This window comes from Macrobrachium nipponense, chromosome 14, assembly GCF_015104395.2.
Source record: "Macrobrachium nipponense isolate FS-2020 chromosome 14, ASM1510439v2, whole genome shotgun sequence".
NCBI lineage: Eukaryota > Metazoa > Arthropoda > Malacostraca > Decapoda > Palaemonidae > Macrobrachium > Macrobrachium nipponense.
Genome location: NC_087207.1, coordinates 57,993,099 through 58,010,598, shown reverse-complemented (window position 1 = coordinate 58,010,598; position 17,500 = coordinate 57,993,099). Strand labels below are relative to the sequence as shown.

The 17,500-nt window shown below is 36.5% G+C and overlaps 2 protein-coding genes across 2 annotated transcripts in view; one reads left to right on the top strand and one right to left on the bottom strand.

The window, feature by feature from the left end:
* Positions 1–17,500, top strand: part of LOC135226535 (alpha-mannosidase 2-like) — a gene marked incomplete in the record, with an annotated part of 784,965 nt that overhangs the window by 295,867 nt on the left and 471,598 nt on the right.
* On the bottom strand, positions 5,408–16,807 carry LOC135226247 (uncharacterized). Its single transcript, XM_064265687.1, has 3 exons — positions 16,606–16,807; positions 14,658–14,753; positions 5,408–5,559 (listed from the first exon to the last, which is right to left on the bottom strand). The coding sequence occupies exons 1-3, from the start codon at positions 16,805–16,807 to the stop codon at positions 5,408–5,410; spliced, it is 450 nt and encodes a 149-aa protein (XP_064121757.1).

Here is a 17,500-nt window from a genome sequence, read left to right as displayed (position 1 = left end):
ATATATATATATATATATATATATAATTTCTAATTCACATTATACTTACACCACTGGAGTTTTTCAGCATTTTATTGACCATGCTGTTATTATTATTATTATTATTATTATTATTATTATTATTATTATTATTATTATTATTATTATTATTATTATTCAGAAGATGGACTCCTATTCATATGGAAGAAGCCTACAGGAGCCATCGACTGTAAATTCCTGTATCTAAAGAAAACTGTGTTCACTTGAAAGAAGCTACAGAGTATAATATGGAGTACAGAAAAAATAAAGATTACTGAACTCTACTGATCCAGTACCGATTTCCTTATAGTCATAATTCTCTCGATTCCTTTGTCACAAAAATTCATAATATACTTTTTCGTGACAAATCGAAAACATTAGTTATAAGAGTCTTGGCAGCAAAGTAAAGTGGAGAAGAAATAACATTTTTAGAAACGTCCATTGGAGAACGAGATGTGTTGGTTAATTAAGACTTACCTCTTGCAGGGTACAGGATGTTGACTCAGGTGCAGTTGGGATTTGGGTCAATCTCGTACCATTATGGTACTTGTACGAGTATTGTTTATATTTTTTATGTCTTCGGAAATAGATATTTTTATTTTATCAATTTGGATAGTTGTCGATACAAATATGACTTGAGAATATAATTTTGATATCAGTTACAGGATGAGACCTTTCACAAAAGATTTAATTTTGGCTTCAAGACTTTTGTGAATTCATTTATAGCAGTCGTACGTGGTTATTCAGTATATTTACTTGTTGTTGCTTATCCAGTTGGGATATTCGAGTGGCTATTTATGGATTTTAGATTCGGGTTTGATTATGATATAGTGAATTAGCCTTTTGGAAATATAGTCATCATAGCTGCTTATTAAACCTTCTGACAAGTCTCGCATAGAGCATACCTCGAATATTTCATGACCCTTAAAGCCTCACGGTCTTGGCCCCTTCGCAGTTTCGTCTTAAGGGCCATGTCGTGACCTGAATATTATATTGCATATCCCCATTTTCTTTTTTCACCTCTTGTCTAGTTATGAAGACTGTATACCCTCTGTCATAGAACGCATCATAATCGTTTTACGCACGTCCATTCATACGCTTGGAATTTTAAGGATTTCTGTCGCGTAGGGTTTATTGGAAATATTTGTTTCTTTGTTCAATTTAAGCGAGTTGAAATTGAATGCAAGTTTTTACAAATTATTCTTGACAATGTCACTGAACTTGTGAAAAAACTATCTCATTTTGTTTTAAAGTTCACGACCTATCATATGTGATGATTTACAGGATTTCTACCGCATTGGGTATATTGGAAATATTCTTTCTTTTTTTTTTTTTTTCTTCAATTTAAGCTAGTTAAATTTGAAAGCAGCGTTTAAAAAGGATTCTTGATAATGTCACTGATGTGAAAAGCTGCCTCAATTTTTTTTTTTCTTTTTTTTTTTAAAGTTCACGACCTATCGTTTGTGATGCTTTAGACATTACGTTAAACTTGTAGATGAGTAGATGATCAAGGAGTTTCAGCTTGAGCAACAGTCGACTGTAACCCAAAATATGTTGCACTTATCAGATGTTTTTAGAAATGAAATACTTTTAACTTTGTCCTTTGGACTTAGTGTAGTTGGGAAGTGAAAGTCGCATTGGTAGTTTGCGGTGATTGAAATAAAATCATAATTTCATTCTGGTTTTGTTATTTAGCTACGTAAATGGAATTTTGAGTCGCCTTTGGATGAGTATGAGAAGAAAAAAAAAAGGATTATTCTTGAGGTTATCGCGTCAGTTTTTACCACAATTTATTTATTTCTTTTTTAATATAAACAATATTGCTCTTTCCCGTTGCAATTCGCAAGCAGTCGTGTCAACTAGCCGCGGGCACTCATCATCCTCCTCTCTCTCTCTCTCTCTCTCTCTCTCTCTCTCTCTCTCTCTCTCTCTCTCTCTCTCTCTGTGCGCAATTTTCCATTGCATTTGCCCCCAGACGACAGATTAGATTAAGAAGTTCATTCCTTCCCTAATGCATATCCATCTTTTTATTTCTTCCTCACCATCGACTGGGAAACACGTGAGCTAATTGCATTTCCGCTGCATTCATTATACCCTGACCCTACCCCCCACACCCCCTGTACTACCTCTAACCCCCCCTTTCCTCCCCACCAACTCCCCTCCCCTGCCCCCGTCCTTCTCGTGTCTTTCGTTTTAAGTAGATTTTTGACGGATGGTTGGTGGTGAGGGTCGAGGTCTTGACTCCTGAAGATGAGACGGAGTGCTTTTGTGATTATTTGGAGTAGGGTTAATACGTCGAGGGCATGGATATATATATATATATATATATATATATATATATATATATAAATATATATATATATATGTATAGATATATATAGTGTGTGTGTGTGTGAGTCATATCACATTACCGTGATTCATATATACGGATTAAGCTACAAAATTTAATGTCCTTTAATACCTAATTCACTGTACCTCATAATTAATATATATTTTCATATATATATTAACCGAAGGAGAGTTTTTTTTACGGCTCATGGGCGCGAACCATAGAACCACGAATTCAGGACGAATAGTGAAGCGCTCTACCACACGGCTATCACGAGATGTATAATAAGTTAACGCCGCCTCTCGCCTACAAATCCATATGAATGTATATTTTATATATATATATATAATGTATGTATGCATATATAGATATATATATACATATATATATACATATATATATAGATCATAATATATATATATTATATAGTTTTAATATTTCTTTGAGAGACTGAAAGGGAGTTTGACGAAACTCTGGTATCACCTTCCCAAAAGTAAAATTACTTTGGGAATTTTAACTTTGGGAATTTACTTTGGGAATTTTACTTTTAATGAATTTATGATCCGAACCTTCGTATAGTATTTTATTGGTCGCCTCCTGTATATTTGCTGTGTTTGAAACAATATCTTTTTTATTTTTCTATGCCTTATATGACATTCTTCTCTGTCCAAGTCTGACCCGCACATGCGGTCGGTCACGCTCTTATCTATCCTCCTTATTCTTCCTCACAGAAGCTATGGTTTGTGTGTGTGTGTGTGTGTCTGCGTATGAACCATCTTTGTATGTATTATTTTTCCTCCCTTCCTTGCTATCAAAATCCCATCATCACAACCATATCGCTCGCGTATTATTTTTCCACGCCTCCCAAACTGAGTTATTTCCCGTCTCCTTCCAGGAACAGCATTCTGAATCTGGAGTCTTAAAACAACATCCTCTCTCTCTCTCTCTCTCTCTCTCTCTCTCTCTCTCTCTCTCTCTCTCTCTCTCTCTCTCTGTGGGACAATATGTATGGAAGCCTAAAACTGAGTTATTTTATCATAAAACTACGCATCGTGTACATTCTCTCTCTCTCTCTCTCTCTCTCTCTCTCTCTCTCTCTCTCTCTCTCTCTCTCTCTCTCATAATAACCCTCCATCCTCGTTTCTGCTCGCACTGAATAACGATCCGATCTAAGAGCTGGCAGGTGCCCGTACGAGCCGTAGCATCTTTCAACGTAATCATCTCCTATTCGGAAGGCGAGCTATAACGTACGGCGGTCTCATATTTGCGCTATTAGTTTTAACAAGGCTGCTTGCGCCTGTTTTATGCCTGCATTCGGGTCTTTTACTTCTGGGTAATATTTCTTTTCTATTTTCACGTCGGATTTTTTTTTTTTTTTTTTTTTTTTTTTTTTTTTAAGTCCCTCATTATCTAAAAAAAAATTGGCATTGGTTTATGTGTCTATAACTTGCTTCTTGGGAGTCATTTTATTTCTTCTCTGAAGTCAAAGTTTGTCTGAACATTTTTTTTTTACGTAGTTCCGTAGGGTGGTAATGCCATCCGCCAACCTCACGCGGTGCACTGTAGGCCATTACATAAGGTTCTTTGCAGCGTCCCTTCGGCCTCTGGCTGCAACTCCGTTTCATCCCTTTTACTGTACCTCCTTTCATATTAACTTTCTTCCATCTTACTTTCCACCCTCTCTTAACAATTATTTCATAGTTTTTCTCCTATTAAACCTTGAAAACCTTTCTTTACTCAGTTTCCCTTTAAACGCTGAATGATCTCATAGATCCCAGCACTAGGCATTCGGCCTAAATTTTATATTCCATATGCAGTGTTATACAGACATAGGTTTGCATCCCGAGTTTCTTCAGCATTTGTAAACACACTCGTGTCATTATCAGGATAGAAAAATGTTTCATTGCAGGGGATCGTTTGCCGGAATTTACATGAGGGGATTATATTGATAAGGAAGAATCGACTAATTACGGATTGAGGGAATCAAGACACACGACGATGTCACAAGAAGGAATCCTCTAATTGTATTGAGAGAATCAAGACACGATGTTACAAGAAAGAATCATCTAATTATGGATTGAAGAGACGAATACATACGATGTCACAGATTATACGTTTGAAACAGAATCTAATTCAAGATGGAGTACTCATATGCCCCATGATATTCATTACAACTCCAAAGAATAAGAAATAAAAAGAACAGTTTAATGAAGCTTATAAACTAATTACCTGATTAAAATGAGACGGAACCTCGTCACTGGATGTAAAGCAGTACTACGCCCACCACCCCGTTGCAGATGGAAAGGCGTCGCTTCCCGCCCGTGGAGGACGATTGAAAGCCATTGCAAGACCCAGCCCAGCGCTGGCAACATTGAGGAGACTAAATCCATCTGTAGTAAACGGAGTTTATCCTTTCCCGGGAACAATAACCCCAGGCCGCAAGTACTACACTACATATACCGGGGAGGAATCATTTTAAAGATTATGGCTGTATGAAATTTATGAATCATTAAGGCTGAGTTATTGCGAGTATTACGTTTTGGGTAAAGAGACAAATGGGACGAGATACTGGCTTGGGCGTCATGAATAACCCATGAGTTATGATGAATAAGAGATGAGTACGCCGTAAAATGTGTCACGGCGATCCTGGAAAACGGGGGAATGGGGAGAGGGGGAGGGGGGGGGGATGGAATGTATTTTTTGGCCCGCGGTGCCTCCTCGCGGGCCCTGTGTGACGTCATTTATTTATTATTCCCTTTACGCATTTCAAACTGGGAGTTCCTAGTGAATTTACTACGCTTTGTGTCTGTGTGTGTGTGTGAGAGAGAGAGAGAGAGAGAGAGAGAGAGAGAGAGAGAGAGAGACTGAAAACGATGGAGAGAGATGGGGGGGAAGGTGGTAAGTAGGAGAGGTGTGGAGGAGAGGAAGAGACATACAGATGCAGAAAACGAACGAGAGAGAGAGAGAGAGAGAGAGAGAGAGAGTGGGGGGGGGGGGGGGGGGGGGGGCAAGGTGTTGGGTGGGTAGGAGGGGAAGAGAGCAGCAAATATACATTGTATGTCACGTAGGGCCGTAATCTTCCGAGTACAGCTCTCTGTTCTGATGAGAGCCAAGCTTCTTGTGGCCACCTTCCTTCTTCTTCTTCTTCTTCTTATTCTTCTTCTTCTTCTTCTTCTTCTTCTTCTTCTGAGCATGATCATCGTCATCGCCATCTGTTTTTATGAATACATCTACGAGTGACAGTTTCTGAATGGGATATTTTATGTACGTTCGCCCTCTCCTAATGCGGTATTTTATGGCAGCCGTCGTTCAGTTCATGTGTACTGTACATGTTCTTTTATGAAGTAGTTTGATGATGTTCAGCGTCCCGTGATGACCAAGGTCTGGTTCATGTTGCGGTATTAACATTGTTTTTCCAAGGTTTAACCTCATGTCGTTTTTATTTCCGTTAACGTATGACTTTGCAACTGATAGTTTTTACGTTATGTTCGACGTGGAACAGAGAATATTGTCCATTTTCTTGTATACACTTAATGCTGCCGTATGATTTGAAATCGCAAATCAATATAAAAAAAACCTTAATGCATTTAGGGACGGAAAAGTAAGTTTTAGTTTTTTAATGTATGTTTTCTGTGAGGGAAAGACTTTGAGTTTTTTCCCCTCGTGAATCTTACTTATAGTACTCCAATGCCAACACATGATTTAGGACGTAAATAAATCATCACCACACATAATCACATCTTTCTTAGCAAAATGAAAAAAAAATATCACACCTGAGTCATTATTTCCTCGGGGACCTAACAGCTGTTAATCAGAGAAGTAAAACGTATAGCGAACTTCATTAGTGAAAAGTATACATTCCCTTTACTCAGTCGCCAGCCTGATACTAAAACGCGATATCTCTGCAGTTACGTAATGGCGCTGGGTGCTCCTAAAGAGTTTTGGGACCCCGCGGGCGGCCTGGGACATTAAGAGGGGTGGGGGAGGGGGAGGGGGGAATGGTAAAAACGGCTGCTCATTGCGCTGAATGTTTAATGAATGTTCCTTTTATCTGTAGTTCTACGCTCGTAAAAGTTGGCGAGTTTGGGTCATAAATGTATATTTGTAAACACGCTCACAGTTACACACACACACACACACACACACACACACACACACACACACACAACACAAGGATTTGAAGTTTGTGTAATGGAAGGTAAGCATCTTACAATTCCTAATTGGGAGAATGAGATTTTATAGATATATATATATATATATAGATATATATATATATATATATATAACATTTAATTCCTATTGATTGTACTTCATGGTGAACATGTAGATCACACTAGACTAGATCATACGTAAGAGGCTGACAGTTTTTCATGCAATTTTGCCTTTTGACATTTTTGCAGTTGGTTATGAGGTCTTGTGGAAGATCCTCACTGACGTTTGTACGTGTTTTTAAAATTTTTTTTCAGTCATTATTGTCTTCTCCTTCTTCTAAACCCTTTAAGAAAGTTGTGTATATATATTTTCCCAATGCTGTGGTCTGCTTTAGATATACCTTTATTTACATTATAAATTGATCTTTTGTCACATTCAATTGCTACTCTTTCTCAATCCTCGTCGGAAATTTTATGTTCTTTACTTTATTTCCTGTACCCAAAATGGTAATATGTGTAGCTCTGCATATCTGGGTGGCAGACAAAACGTATGTGATCAATACTTTGTTTCCGGGCTTCCTTCTTATTGGTATTGAGAATATCGGGATTCAATTTTCGCAGTCTGTGAAGAATGTCCTGCACTTGAAAATGGGCAGTTGATTATCTTGGAAAAATGATCTCTAGTTTCATTTTAACTGCCTGTACCCCGTAGGGAGGTTAGTGCCAACAGTGCACCTCACGCATTGCACTGTAGGCATTACTGAATGTTTTCAGCTTCAACCCCTTTTATTCCTTTTTACTGTACCTCCGTTCATATTATCTTTCTTCTGTCTTACTTTCCACCCGCTCCTAACAATTATTGTTTCATAGTGTAACTGCTTTGAGGTTTTCCTCCTGTTACGCCTTTCAAACCTTGTTACTCTCCATTTTCCTTTCTGCGCTGATTGACCTCACAGGTCCCAGTGCTTGGCCTTTGGCCTAAATCATATATTCGTTCGTTTCTTGACTGCCTGTAAACTGATGGTTTGGGATTTAAATGATGCTTACGTACTACGAATGTCCTGTTCTTCAAGTGTCTTCTCTAATTTCGTCACGGACATTTAAGCCCCAGCATAGAATTGTAAATTAGTCTTATTGTTTATCAGTCTTACTGAGCCCGTGGCATTATTCTTCAATGCGTTCAGAGAAGACTCTCAACTGTTTCCCATACCTGACCTGAACCTGACCTGAATGCGTTGTACTGGAAAGTCCACGTTCACGGATACTGATGTTTACCGTCACAAGTTTGATTGCCGATTTAACTCTCAATTTGTTTCCTCTCTTTTTTTTTAAAGTTAATGTTTTTGGGTTAATTTTTCTCATTACTTTCACTGGGTTTCCGTCAATGCTCGTCTAACCGTCACCTAAGATTTACGTTTTGATTTACGATGCAAACACTGCATGTTTACCCTCGTATAGAATTAATTTAAATATAGCATGTGAGTATATGGTTTTCAATGGATATTAAAAGCTTTCGAACCTTGTACTAGGTTCATCTTCAGTCGAGATGAACTGATTGACTGAAGATGAACCTAGTATAAGGTTCGAAAGCTTTAAATATCCATTAAAGACCATATACCCACACGCTATATATTATTGTGGACCTGCAACCATTGTCATTATTTTCGACATGGAAAACTGTGCCCATTATTATTATTATTATTATTATTATTATTATTATTATTATTATTATTAACTTAGTCAACTTTTCACTTCCGATTTACACTGGGAGACTATCACCTGCCGTGCTCTTTGGAACTGTTTTGGGATAAAGAAGTGAAAATTGGTCAAATACAAATCGAGCAGGCATAAAGGAAAAATAGCAAAATAATTTAATGGAAGGAATCAATGTATCCGAAGTTCGAAGGAAATAGGAAAAGCCCTTTAGTGTTGCCTAGGAAAAAAAAAAAAGCTCAAGACATATCGGAAGGGTCTGACTACAATAACTGTTTGAGTAACTACTGTATTTATGGACAGTGCGGTAATCGATACTGGGACATTTTACTACCTTAATTGTCTTGATGGCACGCTGTCGCAGACAATTCACATTCTTAAAATCTAAAATGAGAGAGAGAGAGAGAGAGAGACGAAGAATCAAGGAAGAGAGAGAGAGAGAGAGATAAATGAATGAACTTAAGATCAGCTCATATTTTGATATTGTTAATATATACCCTGAGAATGTATCAGATGGTGACGAGATGGATGTTATTTTGGTTTGAGTAACCGACTGGTGTTGTATTTTAGATATTTTATTTGAAAAATGTTCTGCAAAAGACTTCAAGTACTATAAACTGCAACTCGTCAAATTTGAAAGGTTGACTTGGAGTTTACAATCACGCTTTCCTCAAACCTTTTGTCAAGTTACCACACCTATTAGTTATTTATATATATATATATATATATATATATATATATATATATATATATATATATATACATACGCATATATATATTAACGAATAGGTGTGGTAACTTGACAAAAGGTTTGGGGAAAGCGTGATTGCCCATGCAACAATTTCAATAACGTTTTACTACCGGTAGAATAATACTTTTCTCCCATTCCAGTAATATTCGATTCATGTTTCACAGTCATTCCAATGATGATTTGTTGTTTTCCAATAAAGATTGTGTTAATCTTTTAGTAGTACTTTTATATATCATCCTGATGAAGTATTGACGACTTTCTAATAATATTTCTACTATTCCAATAATGCTTAGCTGATATTCAAATAACACCTTGGTACCATTCCGGTAAACCGCGCCACCATTACATTTACGCTTCGCTATCCATTCCAGCACCATTGCGAAATCGTCTACATTGCCAGTAATAACGGACCACTATTCCGATAACACTAGGCACCCGATCTAATAATTCCTTTGTATTTCTTCTGTAATACTTACCTACCATTCCAAAAAATCTTTGCCATCGTGCCTCTAATACCGCGCCGCCATCACAGTAATACCTCCCTACCATCACAGTAATACCTCGTTGCCATTCCAATAATCTATGGCATATGTTGTTTCGGTCATCGAAAAGCATCAGTATGTTTTCTCTGATGCCGTGTTCTTTTATGCATGCGACCGGTAATCCGTTTACCTTTGTCAAAGGTTGAGGCACAAGATCTCTATATTGGCAATGAATACTGGCTTAGTCGTGATCCGCTGTTATTCATACGCTGTCATTTCATTTATAACCGCTTTGTGCGCTGAGTTTGAATGCCCCTTTTGTGTCAGGATATTGTTTCGTACCATTGCTTACATTTTTTGCCGGTTTTTCCGTCTCTTTCCTCTGGCATGTGGGTATTGTGTTTTGGGCAATGTGTTTTATGCAAGGTTGCTTCTTCCTTGTATGGGTAAGAAGGAGTTATGATATAGATATTCATGTTTATTCTTTGATAATAGGTACTAAGTTTCAACTATCATTGCGGGAGGATATTTGTAATGTCTTATCATTTTCATGGAGTGGGAGAGAACGAGCGACAACCCGTATAGTGAGAAAAAATGTAAAAGCATATGAATATTACACGTAATACTTTATGTCAGTGAAGTAAACATATACCCTCAAAAAAAAAAAAAAAAAAAAAAAAAAATTACATCAGTGAAGTAAACTTTACGCCTTAAAAAAATTTACATCAGTGAAGTAAACTTTACGCCCTGAAAAAAAGAAAAAAAAAAGATATCAGTGAATTAAACCCCAAAAAAAGAAAGTCGTTACTCCCTGAGCGCATATTTCCAGTAAATATGTCTAACACTTAAAAACAAGCTTAGGTACTTGCAACAGACCCCCGGAAACCCTGACAAAGAGTGACAACTGACTTAGCGGATATAGTGTCGTCTTCTTCAATGGTGTCCTAATTTACATCTTAATGTCGTTCTGATTCAGGTTATCTGCCGAGTTGCGACGAGTCTGGAGAGGCCGTTTCAGCTTAGAAGGGAGTTGCTGCCGCGCCTTTGTTTTCGTTGATTGATGATGAACTCGGTCGAATTCGCAGTAGTTATGTGTGTGTGTGTGTGTGTGTGGCCGGTTTATCCGCACGGTTCTTAACGTCGCCTTGTGGTTGATTGACAAGCGAACATGAAAGCAAGTGCTTGAGCAAGACCCCGTGTGAGTCATTTATGACCCTGGAGCAGCGCTGTCGCAGTGGTGTAAAAGTATATTATGGCGCTTATGAAGTCTCACACACACACACACACACACACACACACACACACACACACACAGAGTGAGTGAGTTAGATGTTTACTTGGTATACTTCGTGTTCCTCCTTGTAATTTATTTTTTCTATTTGTAACTTAGGTTTAAAAGACATTACCAAAAATAGTAGAACGAGGTCAGCTCTCATGGTGTGTGTATGTGTGTGTGTGTGTGTGAGAGAGAGAGAGAGAGAGAGAGAGAATATGTATCTTAGCCTAGTGGGAGTAGTAAGGAGAGAGGGAATGCATTAGCAGTCTGTGTGTGAGAGAGAGAGAGAGAGAGAGAGAGAGAGAGAGAGAGAGAGCACTGCCAGGTGACCATGGGAATTAACCCCCGAGAACACCATTATTTCCTTAGGTCTTAGAATTGCCCTCCACAGTTCCCCATGGAATTACCGCCATGAAATTAGGAAATTAAGCAGACTTGGCTTTACTGCTCTTCCCTTTTTCCTCTTCCTTCCTCCTCTCTTCCATTTCCCAGTTTCATCTTCCGAGGAAAAGGAAAGGAGAGGAAAGGGAAGAGAGGGAGAGAGATCCTTAGTGGGCAACACGTGTCCTGGATGTGTAAATGGGGCTGATGTAGATTCCTTGTTCTTTTAAAGTTAGGTTTGAATTTCCTCCTGTTTACTTTTGGTCTTCTTTATTTCATTTATTTATTTATTTGTTAATTTTGCCTTGCACTTTGGTGTGTCGTTCATTTCCTTTATCTTTTTTTATAAGTTTTTGATTTTTTCTTTTTCTAGTTAATTTGCAACTAATTTTCTGATAATTTTGTGTTGCTTGTTTTTAGCATTTTGTGGTTTATATTCTGTAACCATATAATTATTAGTTTTTTTATTTAATTTCTAAAATAACCGCTAATTTTCATTAGATATATTGTTAGTAACGGCACCTAGATTTAATTACATTAAAAAAAATCAAGGAAGACATGAAATGTACTTTTATAGCCGTAAGGGCGGGAAGGACTGTTGCTAATGAGGTTTTCGAAGACCTCATTACTTAAATATAAAAGTGTGCGGAGACGAAGAGGAAGAAGAAGAAGAAGAAGATGAATGGTCGTGATGCCGAACTGACCGGAATCTGAATGGACAAGATACTGAACATACTAGAAGTCCGAAAGGAATAGGATAGATAAATTAAAACCATTATTTGAAACTTTCTATCACAAGATGTCGTTGAAAACAGTATAAGTCTTAAAAGAACAATGAAGTGAAATAATTTAAAAGTTATAAATGATAATGTTATATATATATATATATATATATATATATATATATAATTATATTTATACATATATATATATATATATATATATATATATATATTTAATATATATATATATTTATATATTATATTTGTATATATATATGTATATATATATATATAAATGTATATATATATATATATATATATATATATATATATATATATATATATATATATGCATGCGTGTGTGTATTTATATAGTATACATATGTATAACTTTTATTTTGGTAGTTATCTATTTATCGACTCAGTGTATACAAAATTAATTTTTTTAAATTTTAGTTTTGTCTTCATTTAATTGGGGTTTGTGGTAATTAACGTAATTTACGACCATTCCAAGATTGTTCCGGCTTCTTGTACATTTGGTCTTATGTCTGCTCGGCATTTTGTCCATCCGGAATTCTGGTTATTCGTGTCCTTTCTTCTTCCTGTTCGGTCGTATTCATGTCCGTTCAGCTTCTTGGATTCGGCCTCTCGTCTCTCGGTCCAAGTGCGTTCGGCATCGTGTCCTACTACTTAACTAGTTAGTTAGTTATTTTATTGACAAAAAATATACAATTGTTAGTACAAATTTGTCCACAGAAAGACATAATACAAAATAAACAAAGTGAACATAAATCTCTTCTGTTCATGCAAGTACATGGCCTACAAAGGAAAATACAATATCAAGAAAAATACAACATAAACCGCAAATAACATAAGCCCATAAGGCAGCTGTACATGGACACTCATTTGTGTACCCTAGTTCTATCTTTCTAATGGACACCTGGAGGCAAGAGAGTAGGTTGGAACATTATTGTAAATTGTTTTATATTTCCCCAAAGCGTATTCATTTTAAATCTCCATCGAATTAAAAGACTTACTTCATCACGGATTTCCTATGTTTCTAGATCCGTCGGGAAATTACATTGTTGATTGGAAAGTCAGTGCCGGAACTTTGCTGAATTGATATATTTTCAATTTTTCTGACCTGGTATTCCGGACGGGAATTAATGTCATGAGCGTATTCAATGCTTACAAGGTCTGAAGAATGACAGTAGATGTTCCAAAGATATCCGCGAGGTTGTAGACTGCAGTAAGATTTCCATTTTAAATCGCTGTCTTGAGGACTGGTAAATCCTAAACATTCAATGAGAGAAGCACGTTTGTACACACAAATGAATACAAGGCTGACAACCTTATCAGAGGCATCAGCGCTCATAAATGTGGCACAAACCTAGGAGCCTGGTGTGAGCGGCCAGTAAAGTGTGTGAGTGAATTGTGTGCCCGGATAAGTACAAAGTCCTAGCAGTATCTCTCTCTCTCTCTCTCTCTCTCTCTCTCTCTCTCTCTCTCTCTCTCTCTCATTTAATGGAACTGAAAGCCGTCCAGGCGAAGAATTCGATGTAGATCCCTAAAAAAAGCGTTGCAAGTTAGTACTATAATGATTATGGAGTCAAGTATCTGCAGAAAATGAGGTGCCCATCTCTGTTATGTAACTCCTTTCCTCCCTTCCCCCTTCCATCCCCCTTCCCACTCCCCCCATCCCTATTTCCCTTGCCCTCACACTACTCTGGGTTCATCACAGTATGTGTTTACCAATAACAGAAGTTGGGGAGCGCGTGACGCTGCATACGTTAGTACACTTCCTAATTATTGTTTCTGCTTCGAAAGGTGTTTACGGCCAAGGTTCGTTACACACTCGGGGAGAGAGAGAGAGAGAGAGAGAGAGAGAGAGAGAGAGAGAGAGAGAGAGAGAGAGAGAGAGGCCTTTTCAAAATGTGGAAAACCACAAAATTATTTTCTCTTTCTCGAAGCAAACTATATATATATATATATATATATTACTATATATATATATATATATATATATATATATATTATATATATACATGCATACATACATACCATAAACATACATACATACTACATTACATACAATACATACATACATACATTTTATATATAGTATATATATGCTATTGCTAGTTTTCATTTTGAGTAGCAACAGTGTGGAGGATGATGTTTCTGTCCTTCCCACATTGATTCTAAAACCTGATGATTATAATTATATTTTCCATTTTTTATTTTAATGTTTTTTTTTTAATTTTTTTTTATTAAAAATTTTTAGGCCAAGTTTATGTATTTCGAAACTGTTACCTTTCATTCCTCTTATGTTATTATATTATATATATATAATATATATATATATATATAATATATATATATTATACTCTCCCATGAATTCCTATCTTTCGACGCCACGATTGTTGTACGTATTGATGTCATTTTTTTACGTCAGTAGCAATAATAGTATTGGTATTTGAGTAACAATAGCAACAGTAGTAATACTAGTATTGTTATTCTGTAACAATAGTAATAGTAGCAATACTAGTATTGGCATTTTTTTAACAATAGCTACAACATCATAACTTTGTACTAACTGTTATTGTTATTGTATTTGTTTAAAGTACTACTGTTATTGTTATTGTATATTTGTTAAATCTAATAATACAAAGACCGCTGCTATTTCATTCCTGCTTCTCTTTTGTCTTTACTTATCTCTTATTTTTTGTCAGCGTTTTTTTTTTTTTTTTTTTTTTTTTTTTTTTTTTTTTTTTTTTGTAAGGCGGAGGTGTGTTGGGTTGGGGGTTAGAGGGGGGGGGGGGGGTTGCTATTACCGTGGTTCCTTGCTCTCCCAACAATCTCTTCCTGGGTCCCTTCCTCAAATGGGGCGCTGGCACGCTCGGGCAGATTTTTTCCTCTCGATGCTCTGGCTGTTGTTATTTAAAGGGGTATTTAAAAGGGATATTTAAAAGGGATATTTAAAGGCATATTTAAAAGGATAAAAAGGATATTTAAAATCGACATTTAAAGGCGTATTTAAAAGGATATTTAAAAGGGACATTTAAAGGGTGTTTAAAGGAGTATTTAAGTGCAATATTTAAATGCAATATTTAAAGGGATATTTAAAGGGATATTTAAAAGGGACATTTAAAGGAATATTTAAAGGAGTATTCAAAATTAATATTTAAAGTGGTATTTAAAGGAGTAATTAAAAGTGATTTTTAAAGGGATATTTAAAGACATATTTAAAGGAATATTTAAAAGGGACATTTAAAGGAGTATTTAAAGGGACGTTTAAAGGGGTATTTAAAGGAATATTTAAAGTTGTATTTAAAAAGGATATTTAAAGGAGCATTTAAAAGGGACAATTAAAGGAGTATTTAAAAGGGACATTTAAAGGGTGTCTAAAGGATTGTTTAAAAGGGACATTTAAAGTGACATTCAAAGGAGTATTTAAAATGGATATTTAAAGGGATATTTAGAATGGATAATTAATGCGGAATTTAGTGAGAGAATTCAAGGAGTATTGAAAGTGACATTTAAAGGCTTATTGAAAGGGATTTCCAGCTCTGGAAGAAACATGTGGTATATGAAGCTTTGTTTACCTTTTGTTATTTTTATTTTTAGTAGTAGTTAATTACCTATACCGTCAGGGTTGGCAATGATTAAATCAACCTGATTTAATCAAGTGATTAAATCACAGAGTTTTTTTATTAAAAAAATCATGATTTTTTTTTTTCTTTTTAATTTTAAAGCAAACAAATTGAAAAATATGGTTTGGAGGTTAATAAAAAACAGGAGCATAACTGTGCTGCATCTATTCATTTTGATATAAAACAAAATTGGAAGTACATACTTTAGGCCAGAACTGGAAACCGATAAGAAAAATCAATAGAAATTTAGTCATAAAGTACATTTTGAGGGAAAAAAGGATTGAAAAGACACATAACAAATTAAAAGAAAATATATAAATAAAAAAAATCAAATAAATAAAAAAATCACCAACCTTGATTCATGATTCGAATTAAAAAGGGGCACTACTGATGTGGAATGAAAAGAAATTGTCTACCTCTCCCAGTCCTGAGGAATCGAGCCAAAGGTCTCTTTCTACCTAAACGAAGTTCAAATCAATGCACGGGCTGGGGGGATATTATTATATTATTATTATTATTATTATTATTATTATTATTATTATTATTATTATCGTTCTTCACGAGAGTGAATTTTTAACAAACATTATTATTATTATTATTATGATTATTATTGTTGTTGTTGTTGTTGTTGTTGTTGTTGTTGTGTGGGGAGATGAGAGGGTTGGATGTTTATTGACTTTTCCGCCAGAAATAAAAAAAAATGGCAAACAGACGTAAATTATCAACGAAACTTTAATGAGCCGTTAACCTTTTTTTTGACAGTTATTCAATTATTTTCGTGAACGTGCCATTTTGCTATACGTAGTTACTGTCGTTGCATCAGCTGGTGCGGGGCTGCGTTCACTCGAATATTTCACCTGGTAATAATCCGTTCCATGGTTTTTTTTTTTTTCCACACGACCTCGGCGGTCTTCGGATTTGGCCAAAATATTTTCCATCGGCTTCATTCTTTGGGGATATGAGATGAGGGTCGGGGTGGCTGTGCGTGTGTGTGTGTGTGCGCGTTTGTCGAACACGCGTGCGTACGTGTATGTGGGTGTGTTCCGTTTGTTGTTGGTGTATCTCATCTAATAACCGATACCGAGGGTGTATCATGATCATGTAACCGAATACAAGGTTGCAGCCTTACAGTGGATCTCATCATAATTGGAGGCTCCGTTCTTCCTTCCCCTCGTCCTTCCTCCTCCTCCTCCTCCTCTTCCTCCTTCCTCCGTCCTTCCTCCTCCTCCCTCCTCCATACCCCCTCCTCTTCCTCTTTCCTCCCTCCTCCTCCTCCATATCCCCTCACCCCCCTCCTCCTCACCCCCTCCGTTCTCCTCACCAACCCCCATACCCACCTTCCCGTGTTTTTCCAAAATCCCGGTGGAGTATTACTGTTGAGCGAAAGATGTTTTTCCCTAACTCGATGTTGTGCGCGGCATTTTTTTTATAACTTGTTTTTCATCTCCTTTGATTAATAAACTAGACGCTTTCTCACTTCGTTTTATCTGACGCTATTTATCTGAATATTCATTATAATGTTTGTCAATAGGTTATTATTTGGTCTAGCTAGATTTTCGTCCCTGGAAATAACGTGTTTGATCCCGTATCTCGTAATGATAATGTTGACTTGTAAGTTCTCTCTCTCTCTCTCTCTCTTCGTACCGCAGGATCAGTTGTGACTGCAATTCTCGTTTCTCTGCTAAATATTTTAGCAATCTCAGATTAATTCCACCAACGCATTACCGTTGATATCTGCTCTTTTGTCGGCGCTTATCAAAGCAATCATTGTTTACTTGACAGATGAAATAACGTTTGTAGGATAAATTTAAATGCATTATTTAATAGAACACCCGAGGGAAAATTTCTGCGGAGTAATTGGAAAGTTACGTGACGCGAAATATCAGTCTTTTCCGGGGGGGAGGGGGAATGGGGGGGGGGCTTTATATAATTGAAGAGAGAGAGAGAGAGATTAAATACTGGACAAAGAAGTGTCTCTTGGTCTTCTCAGTTTTAATGCTAGGGTGAAGAAAGAGGCCGATAAG

Excerpts from the sequence above, each read along its gene's own strand:
- LOC135226247 (XM_064265687.1), bottom strand. The coding sequence starts at position 16,807 with ATGGGGGTTGGTGAGGAGAACGGAGGGGGTGAGGAGGAGGGGGGTGAG. Across the intron at positions 14,754-16,605 it reads CAATTATGATGAGATCCACT|CCAGAGCATCGAGAGGAAAA; the intron begins GTAAGGCTGCAA and ends AAATAACAACAG. Across the intron at positions 5,560-14,657 it reads TGGGAGAGCAAGGAACCACG|ATGGCGATGACGATGATCAT; the intron begins GTAATAGCAACC and ends TCATAAAAACAG.